This window comes from Achroia grisella, unplaced genomic scaffold (assembly GCF_030625045.1).
Source record: "Achroia grisella isolate CSIRO2021 unplaced genomic scaffold, CSIRO_AGI_Agris_v1 utg976, whole genome shotgun sequence".
NCBI lineage: Eukaryota > Metazoa > Arthropoda > Insecta > Lepidoptera > Pyralidae > Achroia > Achroia grisella.
In genome coordinates, this window is record NW_026713078.1 from 2,201,159 (window position 1) to 2,220,693 (window position 19,535).

Below are 19,535 nucleotides of genomic sequence, written 5' to 3' on the forward strand. Positions count from 1 at the left end.
TAAAAGGGCGAAACCCCTAAATTTTCGCCCTTCTACCATCAACCCCTATTATTTAATACCAATCTTAGTACTTAATAAATAAATAATTTTATAAATCTGTACACTATTTACATATTTTCACATGTAATTTCTATAACGCTTATTTTACCTTCTAATTCATCGTAAAGTAGAAATTTTGAAGTATTGCTTTTCATTAACAAGCTATTTTGAATCCTAATTTGAAAGAATATAAAAATCATTATAGAATCTACAAGTGTATTATTTGTAGATTCTATGATTTTATATCTACTTATTTTTTTTTACAAAGGAATAAATTGTTAACTTCAGTTAATTATTTTACTTACATTTTTTGCAATTACTTTCTTCCAATTGCAATGGGTACTTTATTATGGATAAGACTTATTTTTTTACAATGGAAATTTAATTCTTCATTTTATTGAATCATTTTACTTGTATTTTAAACAATTCTGCCAATTGCATATGGTTCTTTCTTATGAATAAGATAATTGCGTTAATTTCCGACCAAATGCGTAATTTTATATTTTTTTTTAATTATCTAAACGACGTTTGAAACCCAATTCTTAATATCAATAAATAATATTTTAATTAAAATTATTTATATTGATTTTTAAATTCAGAATATATTTACTTCTCACCACTCAGGATTGTACTATAGCCACCTTAGTGACACACAACTTACGACTCTATTGCGTACATAATTATGACTATAATCCATTGATTACATTTTACAGATTGCTCTTACGGGTAGCAATGTAGGGTAGACCTGCTTCACAGTACAATTTGTTCCAGAATTCAATCCTCTCGTTGTTGGCAGCCTGTGCAATCGCCAGAGGCTCTTCAATTCTTAGATAATCTTTGTTGAATGCTGTATACGGCTTCCAATTCACGTTGAGGCTCTGATCTGGAGTTGGGTTGCTGAGGATATAAATAATAATGTTGATTCTTTATTAGGTACAGAGCAAAACAATAGAATATTGAAAAAAATAGGACAAAAGGATATAAGCATATCATATAAGCACTCTGTTACAGACAACCTTATAAATAACAATGTGAATATTGTATGTACGGTAAGGGATGTCAAAACAACGACAGATGGACTGTACAAAAGATAAAATGATGACAAAAGATGACAGGAATCGAACCCACTTGTCGTGACATACAAGATATGTCTATAGTATAATTTTACGTCAAAATCCTCCCAACATTTGCATACCTCATCAAACTTCACCTATTCATATAATAATTGTAAAATCAATTAATCAAATCTTAGTGCCTACTAAGTATGTTAGCAGATTTAACAGTAGGGATAGTGAGAGTACCTACATTAGAGGTTGTTACACAGTGGATGTTATCAATCTGTAAAACTATTTAATAAATTAGCCAATGATTTAAAAAATGATCTTTATAAAAACAATTTCAACACAAAGCTTAAAAAATATTTATTAAAAAATGCTTTTACTCCGTGGACGAATATTTTGATGAATGACCTATAACTGTGGATCAATTCGGAAATTATTATTCTTTTATTTTGGAGGATTGTTGTATATGAATAAAATGAATGTGACTTTCAGATATAAAAAAATATTCATACCTAGTTTTAGCGAAGTTAGTCCACAATTTTGTCAGTGTGAACACCAATTCCCTTACTTTTTTCTGCTCGTTGTACAACACCTTTGTTGAACTATTAGAGAACAAGTAAAACAGTTCGTCTGCGTGACAAGTTCCATTCAAATCAGACAGTCCTAGTATCGTCTTTAACAAATTCAAATCAGAATTATAGTTAAATATGTACTTGTAAATTGGCTGTTCTGATGCGGCAAACAAATATGCAAATCTATTAGCACCATACGTGAAATATTTGTCAGACAACAAATCAACTTGTGCATTATTTTGTTCTTCACAGAAATCTTTGTCACCAAGGTAAAACTTTTTAATGCGTTCTCCAAACTCTGTCACTTTCTCTTCAGGTAGTTTATGTGATATTTCCTTGGGTACAAGATATTTCGGGTTTTTATTATTAAACTCTGCTTTCTTTATGAAATCTGGTATCATTAGAATGCTCTCAGCTGAATTATAACCAATTACAATTGGCACTTTATTGACATTGCCTGCAGCTAATGCATCTAGTGGATGTACATTAAAAAATGATTCGACATTATCAAATTTCTTTTCAACAGTAGGCGTAAACACTATTGGTAGGCCTCTGTGTTTCTCATCGTCAGATCTCACTTTGAATGTGAGTGCAGCAAGATCAACGGCAGGCACGCTTTGTAGAAACTCCAATAATTCATGTGGATTATCTGTGTCCTTTCCTAAAACTTTGCCAACTTGGAATGCTCTTAATTTTGAGTCCCCACACATTGCCCAATCATCTATGCATGTTCCACTTTGCATTATAGCTTTGTTGAACAAGCCTTTTGATAACGGGGATATCAGATGGCATGCTACTGATGCTGAACCGGCACTTTCACCGAAAATGGTTATATTATTTGGATCACCACCAAAATTACTGATATTCGTTTTTACCCACTTAAGTGCTGCAAGCTGATCTTTGAGGCCTGCATTACCTGGAACTTCTGGAATGTCCAGATTTAAAAAACCTAATACCTCAAGCCTGTAGTTTATTGTTACTAGGATAACATCATGTTGTAATAAATAATCTGGTCCATACATGGCTGCATTTCCCGATCCACTCATGTAAGCTCCACCATGGATAAACACCATAACAGGTAATTTGTCTTCAGGAGAGAGTGATTTTGTGTACACATTAAGGAACAAACAATTTTCATCTCCTTTAACTACCTCAGAAGTAAACATGTCATATTGTGGGCACACAGGACCATGCTTTATGGCTTCATAAACACCGGTCCAAGGCTTGGGTGGTAATGGTGCCTGAAATTACATTACAAAATTTATGAAAATCAAGTCTTATTATTATTAAACTTTATAAGAAACATGCAAATTATGGGACAACCAAGGTAGAAGCTTTAAAATACTATTGTTCCTTATTTATTTAAGGTTACCAAAATACTTACATCTACACATGTAATCTTACTTATGAATAAAATTTATTTTACCATGTACGGAATTAAACTTGTGACAAATGAAGTAAAGAGGTGTGTTAAACCGCTAGATAACGAAGACATTCAAACTCCTTAGCAGCAGAATTAGGAGAGTCATAGGTACCCATGAAGATGATTTTGTATGTATCCATCTAAATGAGGAAATGCCTCTACACATCCTATGTGGCTGTAGCCCTCTCATGCATAAACAAAATATCTCCTTTGAAAAGTATACACTATATGTCGAGGAGATAAAATCCATCGCTCCTAAGAATATCCTTCAATTCTTGTCCCTCACAGGTCTAGGTAACTTTGAATGAACACAATAGATCTATGTAGGTCGCAGTGTTACAGCTCTTAGCATCCAGCATAGCCCAAACCCCTTAATAAAAAAATATGACAATAGACCAAATGACCCAATAAAAAATAATGTATTTTGTTAAAGTCCTATGTCATAGAATATGTTACTTGCCTTAAATCTAAGCTTTCCAGTCGGAGGTTGTGCATAAGGGATGCCCTTGAAGCTGTAACATGATGATCCATCCAGTAAATTATATATGGAACCTTTCAATTTGCCCTGTATGATGCCTACTACAGGATTTCTGGTCATGGTCCTCTGAAAATAAACAGTTTATTAAAGTTTTAATATGGTAAAAAAATTACTAGATTAATTATTTTGACTCTAATGAACTACTATTTGGTAGTTTGTATTCACACATTTGGTGGGCAGTGGCCCCACCAACATAGAGAGAGCATTGGACACAGGAACATGGAGTCTTTTGGAGAAGGCCTATGTTTTAGGACAAACTGATGAACCTAGGCAGAGAAATAATAAATAAACAACACCAACTCTAACTTTATCATCAGCAAAAAGACAATAAATAAATAAAAATTCACACATTTTAAATAAAAAGTAAAGTTACAACAAAAATTTAAAAGAGCAACATACAAGTTTCTAGTTTGTTTTTCTTGTGATGAGACAGCTTTCCAAATCAGTGGTAGATTAAAAAAGTAAGAATCACTATTCAAAATTGCTTATATTTTAGGATTATTTGAATAAAGAATGTTATATTCCTTTACAATATTTATTGGAATTAGTGTAAATTAAAGGCACTCTAGTTTACAAAAAAATAAGCTTATCTAAATATCTATTGATAAAGATAAAGAACTCATTATTCTATCTATCCTTATAAAGGAGATTGTTAATGATACAAACTAAATAAATTACATTAATGTGCAAGATTTTAACTGATTGTCTTTTTCTAATTTGTAATTCCAATAATTGTAAATTGTTAGAGAAGGGAATGGGTACCTAAAATGCAAGTTTCTACTTAGTTGAGGTAACAGGGAACTATTTAAATTGTAAACATTGGTTGCAAAATAAAAAAAATATTATTTAGGTGGAAGATGTTGTGGTGTGGATGAAGTTATGTCATTTAGTCCATCAAGATAAATAAAAAAAACAATAGCTTCTAGGCAGGCTCAAATTGAGTTATCCGACATAGTACTTTGTTAGTATTTGTGAAAAGTCATTGAACCTGGCACGCCAATGGTCTTGTCTCCGTATCCTGTAAAATCACTACTACATCTCACTCTCCAACCAAAACATCTTACGATACAAGCTGCTTAGCAGCTGAAATAGACGGAACAGAGGTATCTCCTCAGTTGACTATGTATCTTTTACTTTTAAGTCTCTATAAAAGTATTGTAAGTGGTAAAAAGCATTTTTTGTTTAAATAAACTCCTTTTATATTTTATATCTTAAATTATATATGAAGTGTTCCGTAGATTCATGAAATATTCTCAGCAAAATATACATATTATTATTATCTTTATTATTATTATTATTATTATTAAATAAACTGTAATTAAATAATATTAAATATTAGCATAGACTCACCATTGTGGTAATAATAGAAGAAAAAACACTTTGGGTCAGGCTAGAAAAAAAACAATAATCATGTACACGTACACTGAATGAAGTATCTATAATTGTTAATTACTGATAAGCTGCAGATAGTGTTGAAATTTGGTGAAGGATTTTAAAATGTATAAAAATATTGTTGATTGAACTTTGAACAATGTCACATTTCTGCTACTACATCATATTCCGTAATAACAAGTAATAATTACAGCTACAACATTAATATTATAATTATGCTATGCTTATAATTTTAATATTTACTTGAATTTCATTTATAACTTGTTTGGGTGATGCTGTATATATTATGAGAACTCAATAATATAAATTGCATTTACCTACATCCAGTAAAAAATAAAAAACTAAATTAAATAAATAAACAATATCAATGTTTTTTTAATAGTGTGACCAGTTCTCAATTTGTGATTGTGCTAAGTTTTTTTCTTTCTTTGTTTTCTTTATTATTGTGTTAAGTCCTAACAAATTCTAGCCAGAATATTTTTATGTAAAATTTCTTAAATTATGTTATAATAATATAGTATAACATTATATTTCTGTATACTAATATTATGATGGATTGATGTGTGTTTGTTACTCCTTCACGCAAAAATTATTGAACGGATTTTTATGAAACTTTACAGTAATATAGCTCATACATCAAAATAACATAAGCTATAAATTTTACGCAGATGCAACTGCAGGTAAGGATGATATGCTAAATTACTGTATCTATTAATTGAAATTAATTCATTAGTTTTATAAGTGAAACAGTAACACAAATATATCCATCTATACATCCTTCCTGTAAACTATCCCCTAATTTTTTTTATACCGTAACAAAATCATACCGTCATTTCCGTCATCAATCAAACCGTCCGAGTTACTTTTTCGTTAGTTACCAATATTTCCTTTACCAGATAGTCAGTCAGAAATAAACACACAATAAATAGTAAATATAATTATGTCACATAACTTAATATTCTACTGCAAAAAAAATTAGGGGATAGTTTGCAGGATGGATGCATAATTGCATATCCATCCTTATGAGATTGTACCTTATAGTAGGTAAGGAAATACAAATAAAAATCTCGGCTAATACTTGTACTCACTAATATTTTAATATACAAAATATAAGAAAACGCAAAACGTAACACAACATATTTTAATTATTCGTCGCATTATTGTTATAACCTAATAATAAAAATAATGTAATGAATTAGTTCAGCTTCCACCTTAATGCAAATAATGATTAAAATACAAAAAAGAAACTTAAAAAAATAAATCTAACTACTATATTGTTCTGGTTTCATTATTCTAAGAGAGTATTCGTGATTAATATTGACAATATACTTATATACCTACACTGGAAAAGTGGTAAAAATAACAATGAATAATAATGAAGGTACCAAAATGATTTGTGATTAATTTATAAATATAATTGTCTATTCTTAAGCTTCAATCAAAGGATTTAATACAGAGAGCCTGTATTTACTCACAAGAACGGGCTTCATTATTGCTAATGAATTATCAGTTTAAGATATAACACTAATTAAATCTCGATATTCTTTTAGCTTACTCGAAGAAAATTTTATTTAGCTTACTCAAAGTATTGTCTAATACTTCGATCAAGCTAAAATAAAAATTTTCTAAATATCGTAGGTACATATGAACTATTATAGATTAATTATTTCAAAATTCAATTTAAATAAAAATATATGCCGAAGTTCATAATGTCAGACAAAATTGCTAAAATAGCAAAAATCTACTAAATCTGGTCACATTCTTTACGCTAGTGGTGTTATCGTTTTATAAAACCGTTGAATATCGGTTTCTACAATGATTAGAATGCTTTTATATAATCTAATGACTGCATATGTGTGTAACATAGTTACTGATTATAGTTTATGTGAAAATATTTCATCAGGCTGCTTGTGTGTAATATATGAAAAAATATCGATACTTTTCGACTATACACAAGTCTTCATAATTCCGGTTTTTCACGGATTTATTGAAAAAAAAAAACCCGCCTTTTTTAAACATCGATTTAAACTAGAAATAGTATATTGTTTTAGTATTTATAGTTTAATATATAACTTTTTATACATTTAACACATTACATATATGATCTACTTTTATTTGGAATAGCATAAAAACATGTGCACAGGCTTGCCTCCGACTATATCCATATTCCCGAGCATTTGTTTAAGTAAATTCATTTTAAACGTTGTGTCCGCATAAAACATTGTTGTAAAAAAATGTACAATATTTTTACAACAATGTTTAACTTTTTAACTTTTCTTTTTTTAAGAAACTAAAGGTTACACATTATGTATATTAAATGAAGGGGCTTCCGTTGTCTGTTCGCTTATATCTTTTAAATTACGAAACGGATTTTCATGCAGTTTTAGCAATATATAGAAAGATTTCAAGAGGAAAGTTTATATGTATAATACATGTACACCCGTGCGAAGACGCTGCGGGTACCTTATAAAACTTAGTGTTAATTGCTTAAATGCTCTGTTCAATTGTCATAATATAGGAAGACAGGTACGAAAATCCAATTTAATTAGGTTTAGGATCTCTTTCGTCAAGAGAGCGGCACTTAAATTATGAATGAAGATATTATTAATTGTTTTTAGAAGAAATAACATGTGGGAGTCCCGCATCACGGAAAAGTTGGTTCCAAAATTCGACTCTTTCACTGTTGGCAGCGTGCCCCATCCTGAGAGGCTCTCCGATATGTAGGTATTCCTTGCCAGATGGCGTGTATGGATTCCACTTCACTCCTAAGCTCTCGTCTGGCGTTGGATCGCTGTAGACAAAATGACGATAAACATACCGTTATTTTTATTAGGTATATATAGGCTTTATCTTATAACTAGCTTTTGCCCTTCCCATCGCCTTAGGGATGGAATTTATCAAAATCCTTTCTTAGGGGATGCTTACGTAATAGTAGCTTTATGCATGCAAAGTCTCAGCCCGATCGGTTTAAAATTGACAAAGTTTCATACAAATTTTCATCCCTTTGGGGGTAGAATTAATCAAAATCCTTTCTTAGCGGATGCCTACGTCATAACATCTACCTGCATGCCAAATTTCAGCCCGATCCGTCCAGTGGTTTGGGCTGTGCGTTGATAGATCACTATGTCAGTCACCTTTGAGTTATAATATATATATTTAGATCAGAGACTTTGTCAATTATAATAAAAACTAATACAATTGCTGATTATAATAAAATTTAAAAGTAATAAACGAGACAAAACGGTCAATAACTCAGAGGGGGCAGTGAGTCCACCCTCTCTGCTGTTCTGTTATAAGCCTTGTAATTGTCGTTGTCAATACAATTCTACAGCCGGAGGTTGTAAAAAATCCAACCTTTTTCTTAAATTAGATTTATTAATATAAAATAATAATTACAATGCTTATAGTTCGATGTTAGAACAGATAATGATTACTTTATATAACATTTGGTGCCGCGTGCACTGTTTATTGGGGACAGTACAATCCTCCTATACTAGGCTTGTGTAACATACTCATAAATACAAATATTTGTACCCTGACAATCGGGAGTGATGTGTGTGCTAAACCGATAGACCACCGAGGACATGAAAGGATGGAGGAGAAATGATATATGACAAACAGAGAGAGAAGATATGACAGTAAAATTACAAGGTACGAACGCATCACACCTGAGTGAATAAACAGGGTTATCCGCACATCCCTAAAGTGCAGGTTGGGGCCTTGGAACGAGCACCTTTATCCCGGCATGGATGGGCAACAACCCCCGGGGGTTGTTGCCCCCAGACTGGCTTTAAGCTCTTTAATATAAGCAGGAAATAAAAAAAAATAGGCTACTAGGACAAGATATACTTACAACGTAACCTAACCACAGATAACGTAATCTTATTTTAATATATATTATATACGCGAAAGTTTGTGAGTTCCTCTTCCACGCAAAAACTACTGAACGGATTTTGATGAAACTTTGCAGTAATGTTGCTTATACATCAGAATAACATATAGGCTATAAATTTCCCGAGGCTGAATCCGCGAGTACAGCTAGTATTACCTAATCTAACTAGGAACTAGTCTCATCTTTGAGAATTATTTATACTTTTTTAATTTTTTTGTTTTGTTTTTTTTTGCATGACCTGACACCTTTGTTGGTAATAACAATATCAACCCATTACGAGTATCACGGGCATCACATGATACCGTGATGTCCGTGGTGCCGTTCTTCTACGTAGTCGACCGTTATCACTTGCCATTTATCAATGAACAAATGTGCAGCCAGCTTAGCTACTAGTTCTTCTAGTCATAAAAATGATAAGAAAAGATTAAGACCTCCACGTGTAAAGAATACAAACGATATATATATGTATATATACAACTAGCTATCCCGCGCAACTTCGTCTGTTTCATTTCCCCACCTTTTGTAATATTTTCCATTGCAGCTCCGCTCCTATTGGTCGTAGTATAATGTCATATAGCTAGCGAGGCACGCTTTATCCTCGACAAATGGACTATCTAACACAAAAATAATTTACCAATTCGAGCTAGTAGTTCCTGAGATTAGCGCGTTCAAACAAACAAACTCTTTAGCTTTATAATATTAGTATAGGTTAGAAAGCCCATTGTAAGGAGGCCCTTCTTCCCCACTGGGCACGTGCCCAGGGCCCCACGATAGATTGGGGCTCACTAGTCTAGTCTACTCCCTACTCTATTACTAAACGATAATCGACTGCTATCCTACCCTAGAAAATAATAATAATAATCTCAGGACAATTCACACAGCGCCATCTAGTTCCAAGTTAAGCTAGCTAAAGCTTGTGTTATGGGTACTAGATAACTGATACAAATACATAGATATTTTTTTTTTCGTAAATACATACATATTATACATAGAAAATACCCAGACCGATACAAACTATCATACTCGTGAATACAAATGTTTGTGCCGTGCGAGGAATCGAACCCGCGACCATTGGATATAAAGCGGTGTGCTGGACCGCTATACCACCAAGGTCGTCAAAAATAACTTACCGACTATATATTTGTTGGTTATTATTTTTTTTTTTTATAAATGTTAGCAAGACCTTGAACCCCTCATCACATAACGACTTTTTAAAGGTAGAGCATCCCCATATACATCTTTAAAGAGTCATGTTCAAAAATTATTTTGTCTATTCTAACAAAATAGTGCTATATTACTATAGTCGTAGGGGGCCCATTATCCTAATGTGCCCAGGGCCTCAATAGGTGATAGACAGCCCTGATTGTAGTAGCTATGCATGATTATTGGTGACGAATAAGCTATAATATCGGCTATAGATATAATATGGGCGTTTATAACTATAAACCCAGAATTACGTGTATAATTTATTCCGATTTATTACCTACTTACAATCAAATGTAAAGATAAGTATAATAAATATAGCGATAATAAAATCTGTCTGGAAATGATTCTAATTCATACATATATAGTGTCGAATATTTTCCTAATCATTACTAATATTATAAATGCGACAGCAACTCTGTCTGTTTGTTTAATTAATTTTTTTTAAATAATTAAATTTTAACTTTATTTTTTAGGCTGTTGATTAAAGATAAATTAATATGACATTCAAAGTTTGTTGAAACCTTACTCTTAAGGGGCTTAAATAAAAATTACAAAAAAGGCAAAGATTTCATCGTTCTAGCTTCAAAAATGAAGAATATCCATAACCTGAAAATGAAGAATATTCATAACCTGGTTATGGATATTCTTCATTTTTGAAGCTAGAACGATGAAATCTTTGTCTTTTTTGGGTTAGATTGTTATATATTTTATGCGGACGAAGTCGCGGGCACAGCTAAAACGTTGTACTACAAAGTAGAGTGTGTAAGTTCTATACTAGAACGTGTATCTAAAGCTGCACTGTAAGGAAAGAAACCTGAGTGGTGAAGATGAGTGAGAATGAATGAAGATGACGTCGGCAAGACTACACCTAAACCTTACATAACTAAACGTGCAATTTTATAAAAGATATTGCCCTGTCTAAAACTGCAGTAAGTTAAATAGTGGCGTAATGATAATAATTACCTATATATATTTTATCATCACATATTTATCTTAAGGCTATAAATAAAGAGATCATTGTTTATCCGCTATTGTAAAAGAAATATCTTTCTTTATCGACGTTTAAAAATAAACAGTAATTACACTAATTTCATCTGATTGATAGTTGTATTTGGGTATAGTGTTATATGAAAATAGATAAAAGTAATAATATATATTATAAAGGATATCTGAGAAAGATTGCCAACCGATAAGAGAAAATAGTTAATTCTATTATACCTTTACTCCACGTGATTGTATAAATTTATCTGTGGATTGCCTAAGCATTTTGTATGGCAATAGTTTATAAATATATTACGTAAGGACAAATTCTTAGTCTGGTCACCGAATAGTCAACACTAGGCTCTATATCGAAACTCTATTCGTTGCCCGATGATACTTCGTTTAGAGACAAAATTTATGTTACGATATGGGTGTAGACTAAATAACGATCGGAACTTGATCACTAATAGAGAAGGTCGTAAAGGTTCTAGAAGCGGTGGTCAGGTTTCTTATAAATGTATATGTAAAAAACAGCGACATCTTCCTAGCTGACACTATATTTTAATAATATCATATTTGTGTAAGGAATTACTTTACCGTTTTACTTTTCTTTCTCCACTCCAGGACAATTTTACAGAGTCGTCTAGTCTCAAGTTAAGCGGCGTTTGTGTTGTGGGTACTGCCATATACCACTGATAGAAATACTTCTACATTAAATTCATGTGACAACACACTCAACCTTACTTGGACAAACTAGAATACTATAAAGGATAGGAAATAAGATATAAACATACCTAGTTTTCGCGAAGTTAGTCCATAACTTTGTCAGCGTATACACCATATTCCTAATATTCTCCTGCGCTTTATATATATCGGTGGTGGATTTATTAGAGAATAAGTAAAACTGGTCTTCGGCATGACACATCCCCTTAATGTGCTTTACTTTCAGCATTTTCTTAAATAGATTCATATCAGAATTGTAATCTAGTACGTAGTTATAAATTGGCTGATCAGTTTTACTGTACAAATATGTAAACCTGTTAATACTATAAGTATAATGGTAATCAGACAACATATGAATTTGTGCCTCAATTGTATCATCATTGAATTCCCCGTCGCCAACGTAAAACTTTTTAATACGATTTCCAAATTCTTTCAATTTCTCTGCTGACACATTATTAAACACAATTTCTTTGGGTACGAGATAATCAGGATTCTTGCTTCTAAATTCTGCTTTTTTGCGTATAGTCCCTATCATCATAATAGCTTCTAAAGAATTGTAACCTGTAAGTACAGGTATTTTACTAACATTTCCAGAAGCAATAGCATTAACTGGATCCACATTTAAAAAAGGCTCCACGTTACCAAAATCCTTTTCAACTATAGGAGTAAAGAGTATAGGCCCACCTCTGTTTGACTCTTCGAATGTTCTTATTTTGAGCGTAGATCCCGCGAAATTAGTAGCAGGGACGCTTTGAAGGAATTTCAATAAGTCTACTGGGTTATCGGTATCTTTTCCTAAAACTTTACCAAGTCTAAAAGCTCGTGCTTGCGAGTCTCTATTCCGCATCCAGTCATCCATAACGGTTCCACTTTGTGCTATGGCTTTGTTAAACAATCCTTTGGACATTGATGAAATCATGTGACTTGTGACTCCTGCTGCACTAGCGCTTTCACCAATGAGGGTTATATTATCTGGATCACCGCCAAATTTAGCAATATTACTTTTTACCCACTTAAGTGCAGCAACCTGATCTTTCATACCTGCATTTCCAGGTACTTCAGGAATATCGAGATTTAGAAATCCCAATACTTCAAGTCTGTAGTTTAATGTTACCAATATAACATCATGTTGTAAGAGAAAGTCTGGACCATACGCATCAGAATTACCCGATCCAGACATAAGTGCTCCACCGTGGATAAACACCATTACAGGCAACTTATCACTGGGTGCCAGTGATTTTGTGTATACGTTAAGATATAAACAATCTTCATTGCCTTCTATCACCTTTGCAGTAATTGTGTTTAATTGGGGGCATACAGGTCCATGTTTTGTGGCTTCATATACACCGTCCCAAGATTTGGGTGGCAATGGCGCCTGAAAATTATATTTAAAACATACAATCTAGAAAATTATATATAATTAAGTAAGAAGTATAACTTGATATAAAAAAACTTTTTTATGTTTGGGCCAGATTTAAACTGATGACCTTTTGAGTTTAATTCAAGGTAAGAAACTACTAAGCCACAACCACGAATGCATCCTATATTTTAGTCCATTTTTGGGCCTTAGAACAATAATAATATCCTTGGATAATTTTCACAGCGTCATCTAATCCCAAGCTAACCAAAACTTGTGTTATGGGTACTAGACAACTGATATAAATACATAGAACAGTTTTTTTAAACATATATAGATAATATACACAGAAAACCAATATAAATTCTGATACTCATTAATGCAACTATTTCTACAATATTGGAATTAAACGAAAATAATTTATTGTATATCTAGGGGGCGTATTATGAACTCTTTAAAATCCAGTCAGTTTCCAGGCAGTTCAGTTTACGGCCTTAAACTGAATTGTTCTTTTTCGTATTATGAGGGTCCAAATTCAAACCGTATTCTGCCTGGATAGTTTGTCTCTGGCTGGTTAGTGGATTTTCTCGCGCTGCGTTCGGATACGCATACATTCGTTGCAACGTTAAGTTGAGTTTTTGTGTGTCACTTTTTGGACAAAATATTAATTAAATAAATGTAAATTAAATATAGAAAACAGTAATTAAGATACAATGGTAGAATTTGTGTAATATACAAAAATATTCCAGACAGTTTTATTGTCTTTTTTAATAATTCGGATTTATTTGTAAAAAATATTTTCATTATAATATCCAAACGAACTTTGTGCATCTACTTAAAATTCCGCGCAAAGTACTTAATTCTGATTTTAATGTACAATTTGAAACTTAGCCTTTCCATGACTTTATACGCAAGTTAAATTTAATAATTCAATTGTTGTGAAAAATATACCTAATGTAACGTAAGTATTCCTAACATTTTCTTAGTAATGTTTTTTTAAAATGATGCAAATATTTAAATGTTTATATTTGTATATTTATCTAACTAAATTGTAGATCACGGACTGAAACCTCTCGCCTACGTCGTGTATCGTACCGGTAATTTGAAATTATATGGGATTTTTAAAATCCCATAAGGAAATGGCAAGTGGCTTTAATAAGTCCGCCCAAGAATACCATACCAATCGCTTGTGTGAGGACGTCGCTCAACAATTACACTCCTTAGGGGTTTTAAAGACTGGAAAGGATTGTCAAGTTTAAGTGTTATAAGGTAACCATCTGAATTTTAATTTATTTCATTTAATAGGAATCTCAGTAAAATCTGAAATACATGTATCTATGCAAATAAATTGAAGTATCTGTTTGTAATTTTGAAGTTCACCATACAACAGCTTTTCAGTAAATGCATACATATAGAAGGTAAGATAAATGACATTAAAAAAAAATAGTTGTCTGTCCATTTGTTTGTTCTTGCTAATCTTTGAAACAGCTGGGCCAAATTTGAGGGATACTTTCACTGTCATATGTAATGAGTTGTGTAAAGGAGTAACAAGTTGCTTTTATTTGAGATATTTTATTTATTTTAACAAAAACTAGGTATGCCATATGGACAAAGTCATAGGTAATAACTAGTATATAATAAAATTATCATATCCCTTTAATTATAACTACCAATAAAAGACATAAATAATGTACCTATATCATTTATTATAAAAACAAATAATTAAAACATTGAGCTATTAACAATATTATTATTTATAAATGTTTCAATTTCTTAGTTCCACAACTAAACAACATGGGTTTGTCTAGCAGCTAGACCTTCATTTAGTTCTCTATAAGAGCTCAAAGTACATGTAGGCATCTAAATCTAGAAGCCCAATTGTGCTCTCAATGATATTCCATGTTCTTACAGTGTAATATGCTTCTTGTGGTCCTGATATAACATTTGAGATGGGAGTATACTTCTCCAAAGCATATCCTGGATCTCCTAAAAAAAAAACAACATATTATATACTATAATATTAATATTTATTTACAAAAAGTATTATTTCATTAAAAACACAGCACAATAACTGTTGGTGCTGATAAATAACTATGTTTCTAAATTACTGAAGTTTAGAGCTTAGATTTAATGATGTTTATAGTTTCATAATAAAATTTTGTGCTTACCAAGTAATCATAAGGATTTATTCCAGCTTAAGTCCTCTAGATGTTGCCTAATGCCTCTGCTTTGCCCAAATGTCATGAGTAGCTCCAGTTCCAGTTGGCATCCACACTTATAATCTCCATGTCAGCATTACTAACCTAAATTTTTTTTCCAGATTAATTACATAGATGAAGATTATTTGAAACATAAGAGAATAATTAATGGATAAATATTATTTGAAACATATGTCTAAGTGTTATGGTCATTTAATATTTAAGTAAACAATTTATTGTTAGTATATAAGTAGCTTTAGAGATGTATAATCATTAACATATTTTGCATGTCTAAAATCTTGTTTATTGTTAATGTATATAATTATATTAAAAAAAGATATTAAAAGTGCTTATATTATTAAACATGTCTTTTAATTTATATTTCACTTACCAATTATATATTTAATGAATGGTATTGTTTTCTACAGTAATATCTCTTCTTAATTTACAATGGGGTGGCATGTGTACAGTCAAATACAGCCCAATACACCCAGCATTCCAAATTCCAATTATAAAACCTAAAATATAATTAATTTAATTTAATTAATTGTCCTCGGAGGAAAGTGCCGGAGAGACTGCACATCATCAGACTGTTGTATACTTGTATACTTGCTTTCTAGGCTTTACTTGTATGCATACATTTTACCATATATATTATCACTATATCATATGGTATGTTACATGGTACTCATAGAGTTGCTAATTGTATAGAAATAGATACCTTTGAATATTTATTATCTATCCTTTACTCAGATGTCCTTGGAATTTTATATATGTATTTACTTTTGGATGTTGGGTAAATGCAATAAATCGGTTATTTGCCATTGGCTGTACTAAAGAATGAACAGCAATATCACTAATAGGCCGTTGATAAATATGCCTGTAGCATAAATAATAATCCTACTAAAACCTGACATAGTCAGCTAGTGATTTAGTGAAATAATTACAATACATTATACCTTAGTTTCCACTGGTAGGTCTGTAAATTTCGATGATACCGGCATATGAGTTCGCACGCATATTACGCACCAAATCTTTATTTAGATTATAACGTTTTCTAAATTGTTCATTTTGATTGGATTGGTCGCGTAATCACCGTCTTTTCACTTTCCTTACTTCTTTTTCGTAGGGTGCACACATTTCCAAAAACTCCAATACTTCGAGTTCATCACACATAATTAAAATTAAAACGAAACAAAAACAATCGAAATAACTGCACAAACATGTTTTAAACATAATAAAAACTGACATAGAAATAGAAATAATAACCAAATTACAATAATGAAGCTATAAATTAGAAAACAATTCTATAAAAGCTAATATGAAGCCACCGTAAACTGAATTGTTTTTAAACGGTCTTTTTGACAGTTGCGTCCGCTTAGATCTGTCAAATGAAACGCTCATAATACGAAATAGCCGGTCAGTTTTCGGGCAGAAGACGTTCAGCTGTCACGTGACCGCTGACTGGCTGGCTAATAGCGTTCGTAATACGAAATCGCCAGGCAGTTCAGTTTAAGCCGTAAACTGAATGGGAATAAGAGTTCATAATACGGCCCTAGAACTCGACTACTAAAGTACTACAAAGTAACATTACTTTACAGTAGAAAAAAAATATTAGCACAAAAAACTTGACGTCCAAAAGCGGCTGAAATTTATCTATATGAATAAATGATTTGAATTAATTTGATATATGGTTATTATAGATTATATTACCTACTATTTGAGTTAATAGCATAATGAAAATTGAAACTAAGGGAACAATGAAATAATCTTTGCTAATTATACGATCGAATGAAAAAACGTATATACTTATTTTAAACAAATATAATTAATAATAAATAAATAATCCTGAACAATTAACACAGCGCCGTCTAGTCCAACGGTAAGCAGAACTTATGTTATGGGTACTAGACAACTGATATATATATATATATATATATATATATATATATATATATATATATATAGACAAAGGATACAATCAGATCGATACAAACGATTATACTAATGAATACAAATGTTTGCATCGTGCGAGGAATCGAACCCGCGGCCATCGTCATTATAAGTTAAGGTACGTTTAATTAATAATATTAAACTTACCTTAAATCTGAGGTCTCTAATTGGCGGCTGTGCATAGGGTATACCCTTGAAGCTGTAGTACTCTGATCCGTCCAGGAGTTTAGATGCTGCTCCTTTCAATTTACCTTGCTCCACAGCCACTATAGGATTTGTGGTCAAATTCCTCTGAAATACACGACATTTATACAATTACTCTGCCAAACAAAATATAAGTCTGGGCTGATGGTAGTCTAGCATATGGAGAAGGGGAAGGGGATTGATAATAGTGGGGACCAGCGACCTCATTGTACAATGTTAGATCGACCTCCACACGGTTCCTCCTGGAAACAACCGTGTTCAATCCCTAATTTGTTCCAAAACCTGATGTTATTGTTATCTTTTCGTGATCCATTGGAGCCCAGCCAGCGTATACTGTTAGCTTAGGAGGGCGCACTGTCCCATTACCCATAAAAAAAGCATATAGAGGCCAGAATATATATAGAAACTAGTATATATATATGTATATACTAAATTAAGATTTTTTATATTTGAATAGCTATAGAAATAAGTTATATATTATTTTCCATATAGATACGTATCGATAATAAAAATAGTGTCTAACTTATTTTTATTTAAATGACAACTTCTATTTAATTAATATTAATAAATTAAATGTAAATAATAAATTTCTTTCGTTCGTTCGTTTATTTATTATTCTCTTTAACATAAATAGCATAGAATTTGGATAATTCTACGCTATTTATGTTAAAGTGAATTTTATTATTTATACACTATTTTTTTATACCTTTTTAAGAATATTGACCAGACTGGAACAATTATTGTGTTTACACAAATGTTTAGCAAGGAGAGACATTGTTAACTATATTTTTAAATTAAATTTTATTTTTTTATTATATATTTTTAATATTTACTAAATTTTAATAAATTTGCTACGAATTACCAACACGGTCAGTCTAGAACTGGCTTCAATCCCATAAAATATCGAAAATAAATATTGAAAGATATGAAGGATTTCATATAATCATTTTGATTTCGTCAATCAAAATACAATATGATTCTATTTATTGTTTTATGTTATTGCAATCAGCAATGTTGCCAACAACTTGCTCAATTTTCCGGTATAAAATTAACACAATGTAAAGCACTTTTAATAGAAAATGTCTCTGTATAGATTTTTCAAAATATATCTATATCCTCTTTACTAATATTATAAATGCGAAAGTAACTCTGACTGTCTGTCTGTCTAGATTTCAGATCAAAACTACTGAATCGATTTAAATGAAATTTGGTACACAAATAGTCTAGGCCCTGAGAAAGGACTACTTTTTAATGCGATGAAAGGGTTGTAAGGGGTTAAAGGGGGGATGAAAGGTTGTATGGAAGAATCGACGTTTTTGAAGCTAGAAACTTGAAACTTATTTTTGAGGTTGTTAATTAAATACAAATAAATATGACATTCAAAGTTTGTAAAAATATTATCCATCTTAATGTAATTAAGTAAAAAATTTTACTTATATTTTTTAAGTTATTTGTAGTTGATGGAAGTTTGTATGGAAAATCTTTCATTTTATTTGCTTTTTTTGGGTTAGATTATTAATTTTTTTGTTTGGTCGAGGTCACTTCGATATGCGGACGAAGTTGCGGGCACAGTTAGTGATCTATAAATATTAAATGGCTAAAGTAAATGACAAATCTTCTTTCTGTGTCATATCTCTAAAGGTTTCTTTGATTCTCTTCCTATGAGAATACCTAATGAAGATTTTATTTTTATATAAAGCTCTGAAATTCATAACTAACTCAATTAGCAAAAATAAATAAAAATTAGCCTTGAAATAAGGAAATAGAAGATGGCAATACAAAGCATCATTCATAATTAGGATTACGTATCGGAAGGGTAAAACGAAAAGTAATAATTAGTCCGTCTTTATGTCTATCTATTTGTTACTGTGCAATATTGTAAATAATAAAAACGAAATAACTAAAGTTACTGAGAAAAGTAAAGTTACTAAGATATACCATCTTTAAAAATATTACAGGAAAAACAGAATAGTGCACCTGACTATTCTAGAAGTCA

The 19,535-nt window shown here is 31.4% G+C and overlaps 2 protein-coding genes and 1 long non-coding RNA gene across 3 annotated transcripts; all 3 read right to left on the minus strand.

Annotated features, from left to right (window-relative positions):
* Nucleotides 1-408: 408 nt before the first annotated feature.
* Nucleotides 409-3,696, minus strand: LOC131854313 (juvenile hormone esterase-like). Its single transcript, XM_059205411.1, has 3 exons — nucleotides 3,556-3,696; nucleotides 1,613-2,913; nucleotides 409-936 (listed from the first exon to the last, which is right to left on the minus strand). The coding sequence occupies exons 1-3, from the start codon at nucleotides 3,691-3,693 to the stop codon at nucleotides 747-749; spliced, it is 1,629 nt and encodes a 542-aa protein (XP_059061394.1). The 5' UTR covers nucleotides 3,694-3,696; the 3' UTR covers nucleotides 409-746.
* A 3,933-nt stretch (nucleotides 3,697-7,629) lies between these two features.
* LOC131854296 (juvenile hormone esterase-like) lies at nucleotides 7,630-18,314 on the minus strand. The gene is made up of 4 exons (XM_059205394.1): nucleotides 18,246-18,314; nucleotides 17,483-17,626; nucleotides 11,899-13,202; nucleotides 7,630-7,816 (listed from the first exon to the last, which is right to left on the minus strand). The coding sequence occupies exons 1-4, from the start codon at nucleotides 18,312-18,314 to the stop codon at nucleotides 7,630-7,632; spliced, it is 1,704 nt and encodes a 567-aa protein (XP_059061377.1).
* LOC131854317 (uncharacterized) lies at nucleotides 14,902-16,937 on the minus strand. The gene is made up of 4 exons (XR_009358046.1): nucleotides 16,342-16,937; nucleotides 15,774-15,900; nucleotides 15,353-15,487; nucleotides 14,902-15,170 (listed from the first exon to the last, which is right to left on the minus strand). It is a non-coding gene; the product is annotated as an uncharacterized LOC131854317 (long non-coding RNA).
* Nucleotides 18,315-19,535: the final 1,221 nt, after the last annotated feature.

Excerpts from the sequence above, each read along its gene's own strand:
- LOC131854313 (XM_059205411.1), bottom strand. The coding sequence starts at position 3,693 with ATGACCAGAAATCCTGTAGTAGGCATCATACAGGGCAAATTGAAAGGT. Across the intron at positions 2,914-3,555 it reads CTGGAAAGCTTAGATTTAAG|GCACCATTACCACCCAAGCC; the intron begins GCAAGTAACATA and ends ATGTAATTTCAG. Across the intron at positions 937-1,612 it reads ACTAACTTCGCTAAAACTAG|CAACCCAACTCCAGATCAGA; the intron begins GTATGAATATTT and ends TTATATCCTCAG.
- LOC131854296 (XM_059205394.1), bottom strand. The coding sequence starts at position 18,314 with ATGTCTCTCCTTGCTAAACATTTGTGTAAACACAATAATTGTTCCAGT. Across the intron at positions 17,627-18,245 it reads TGGTCAATATTCTTAAAAAG|AGGAATTTGACCACAAATCC; the intron begins GTATAAAAAAAT and ends CGTGTATTTCAG. Across the intron at positions 7,817-11,898 it reads ACTAACTTCGCGAAAACTAG|CGATCCAACGCCAGACGAGA; the intron begins GTATGTTTATAT and ends TTTTGTCTACAG.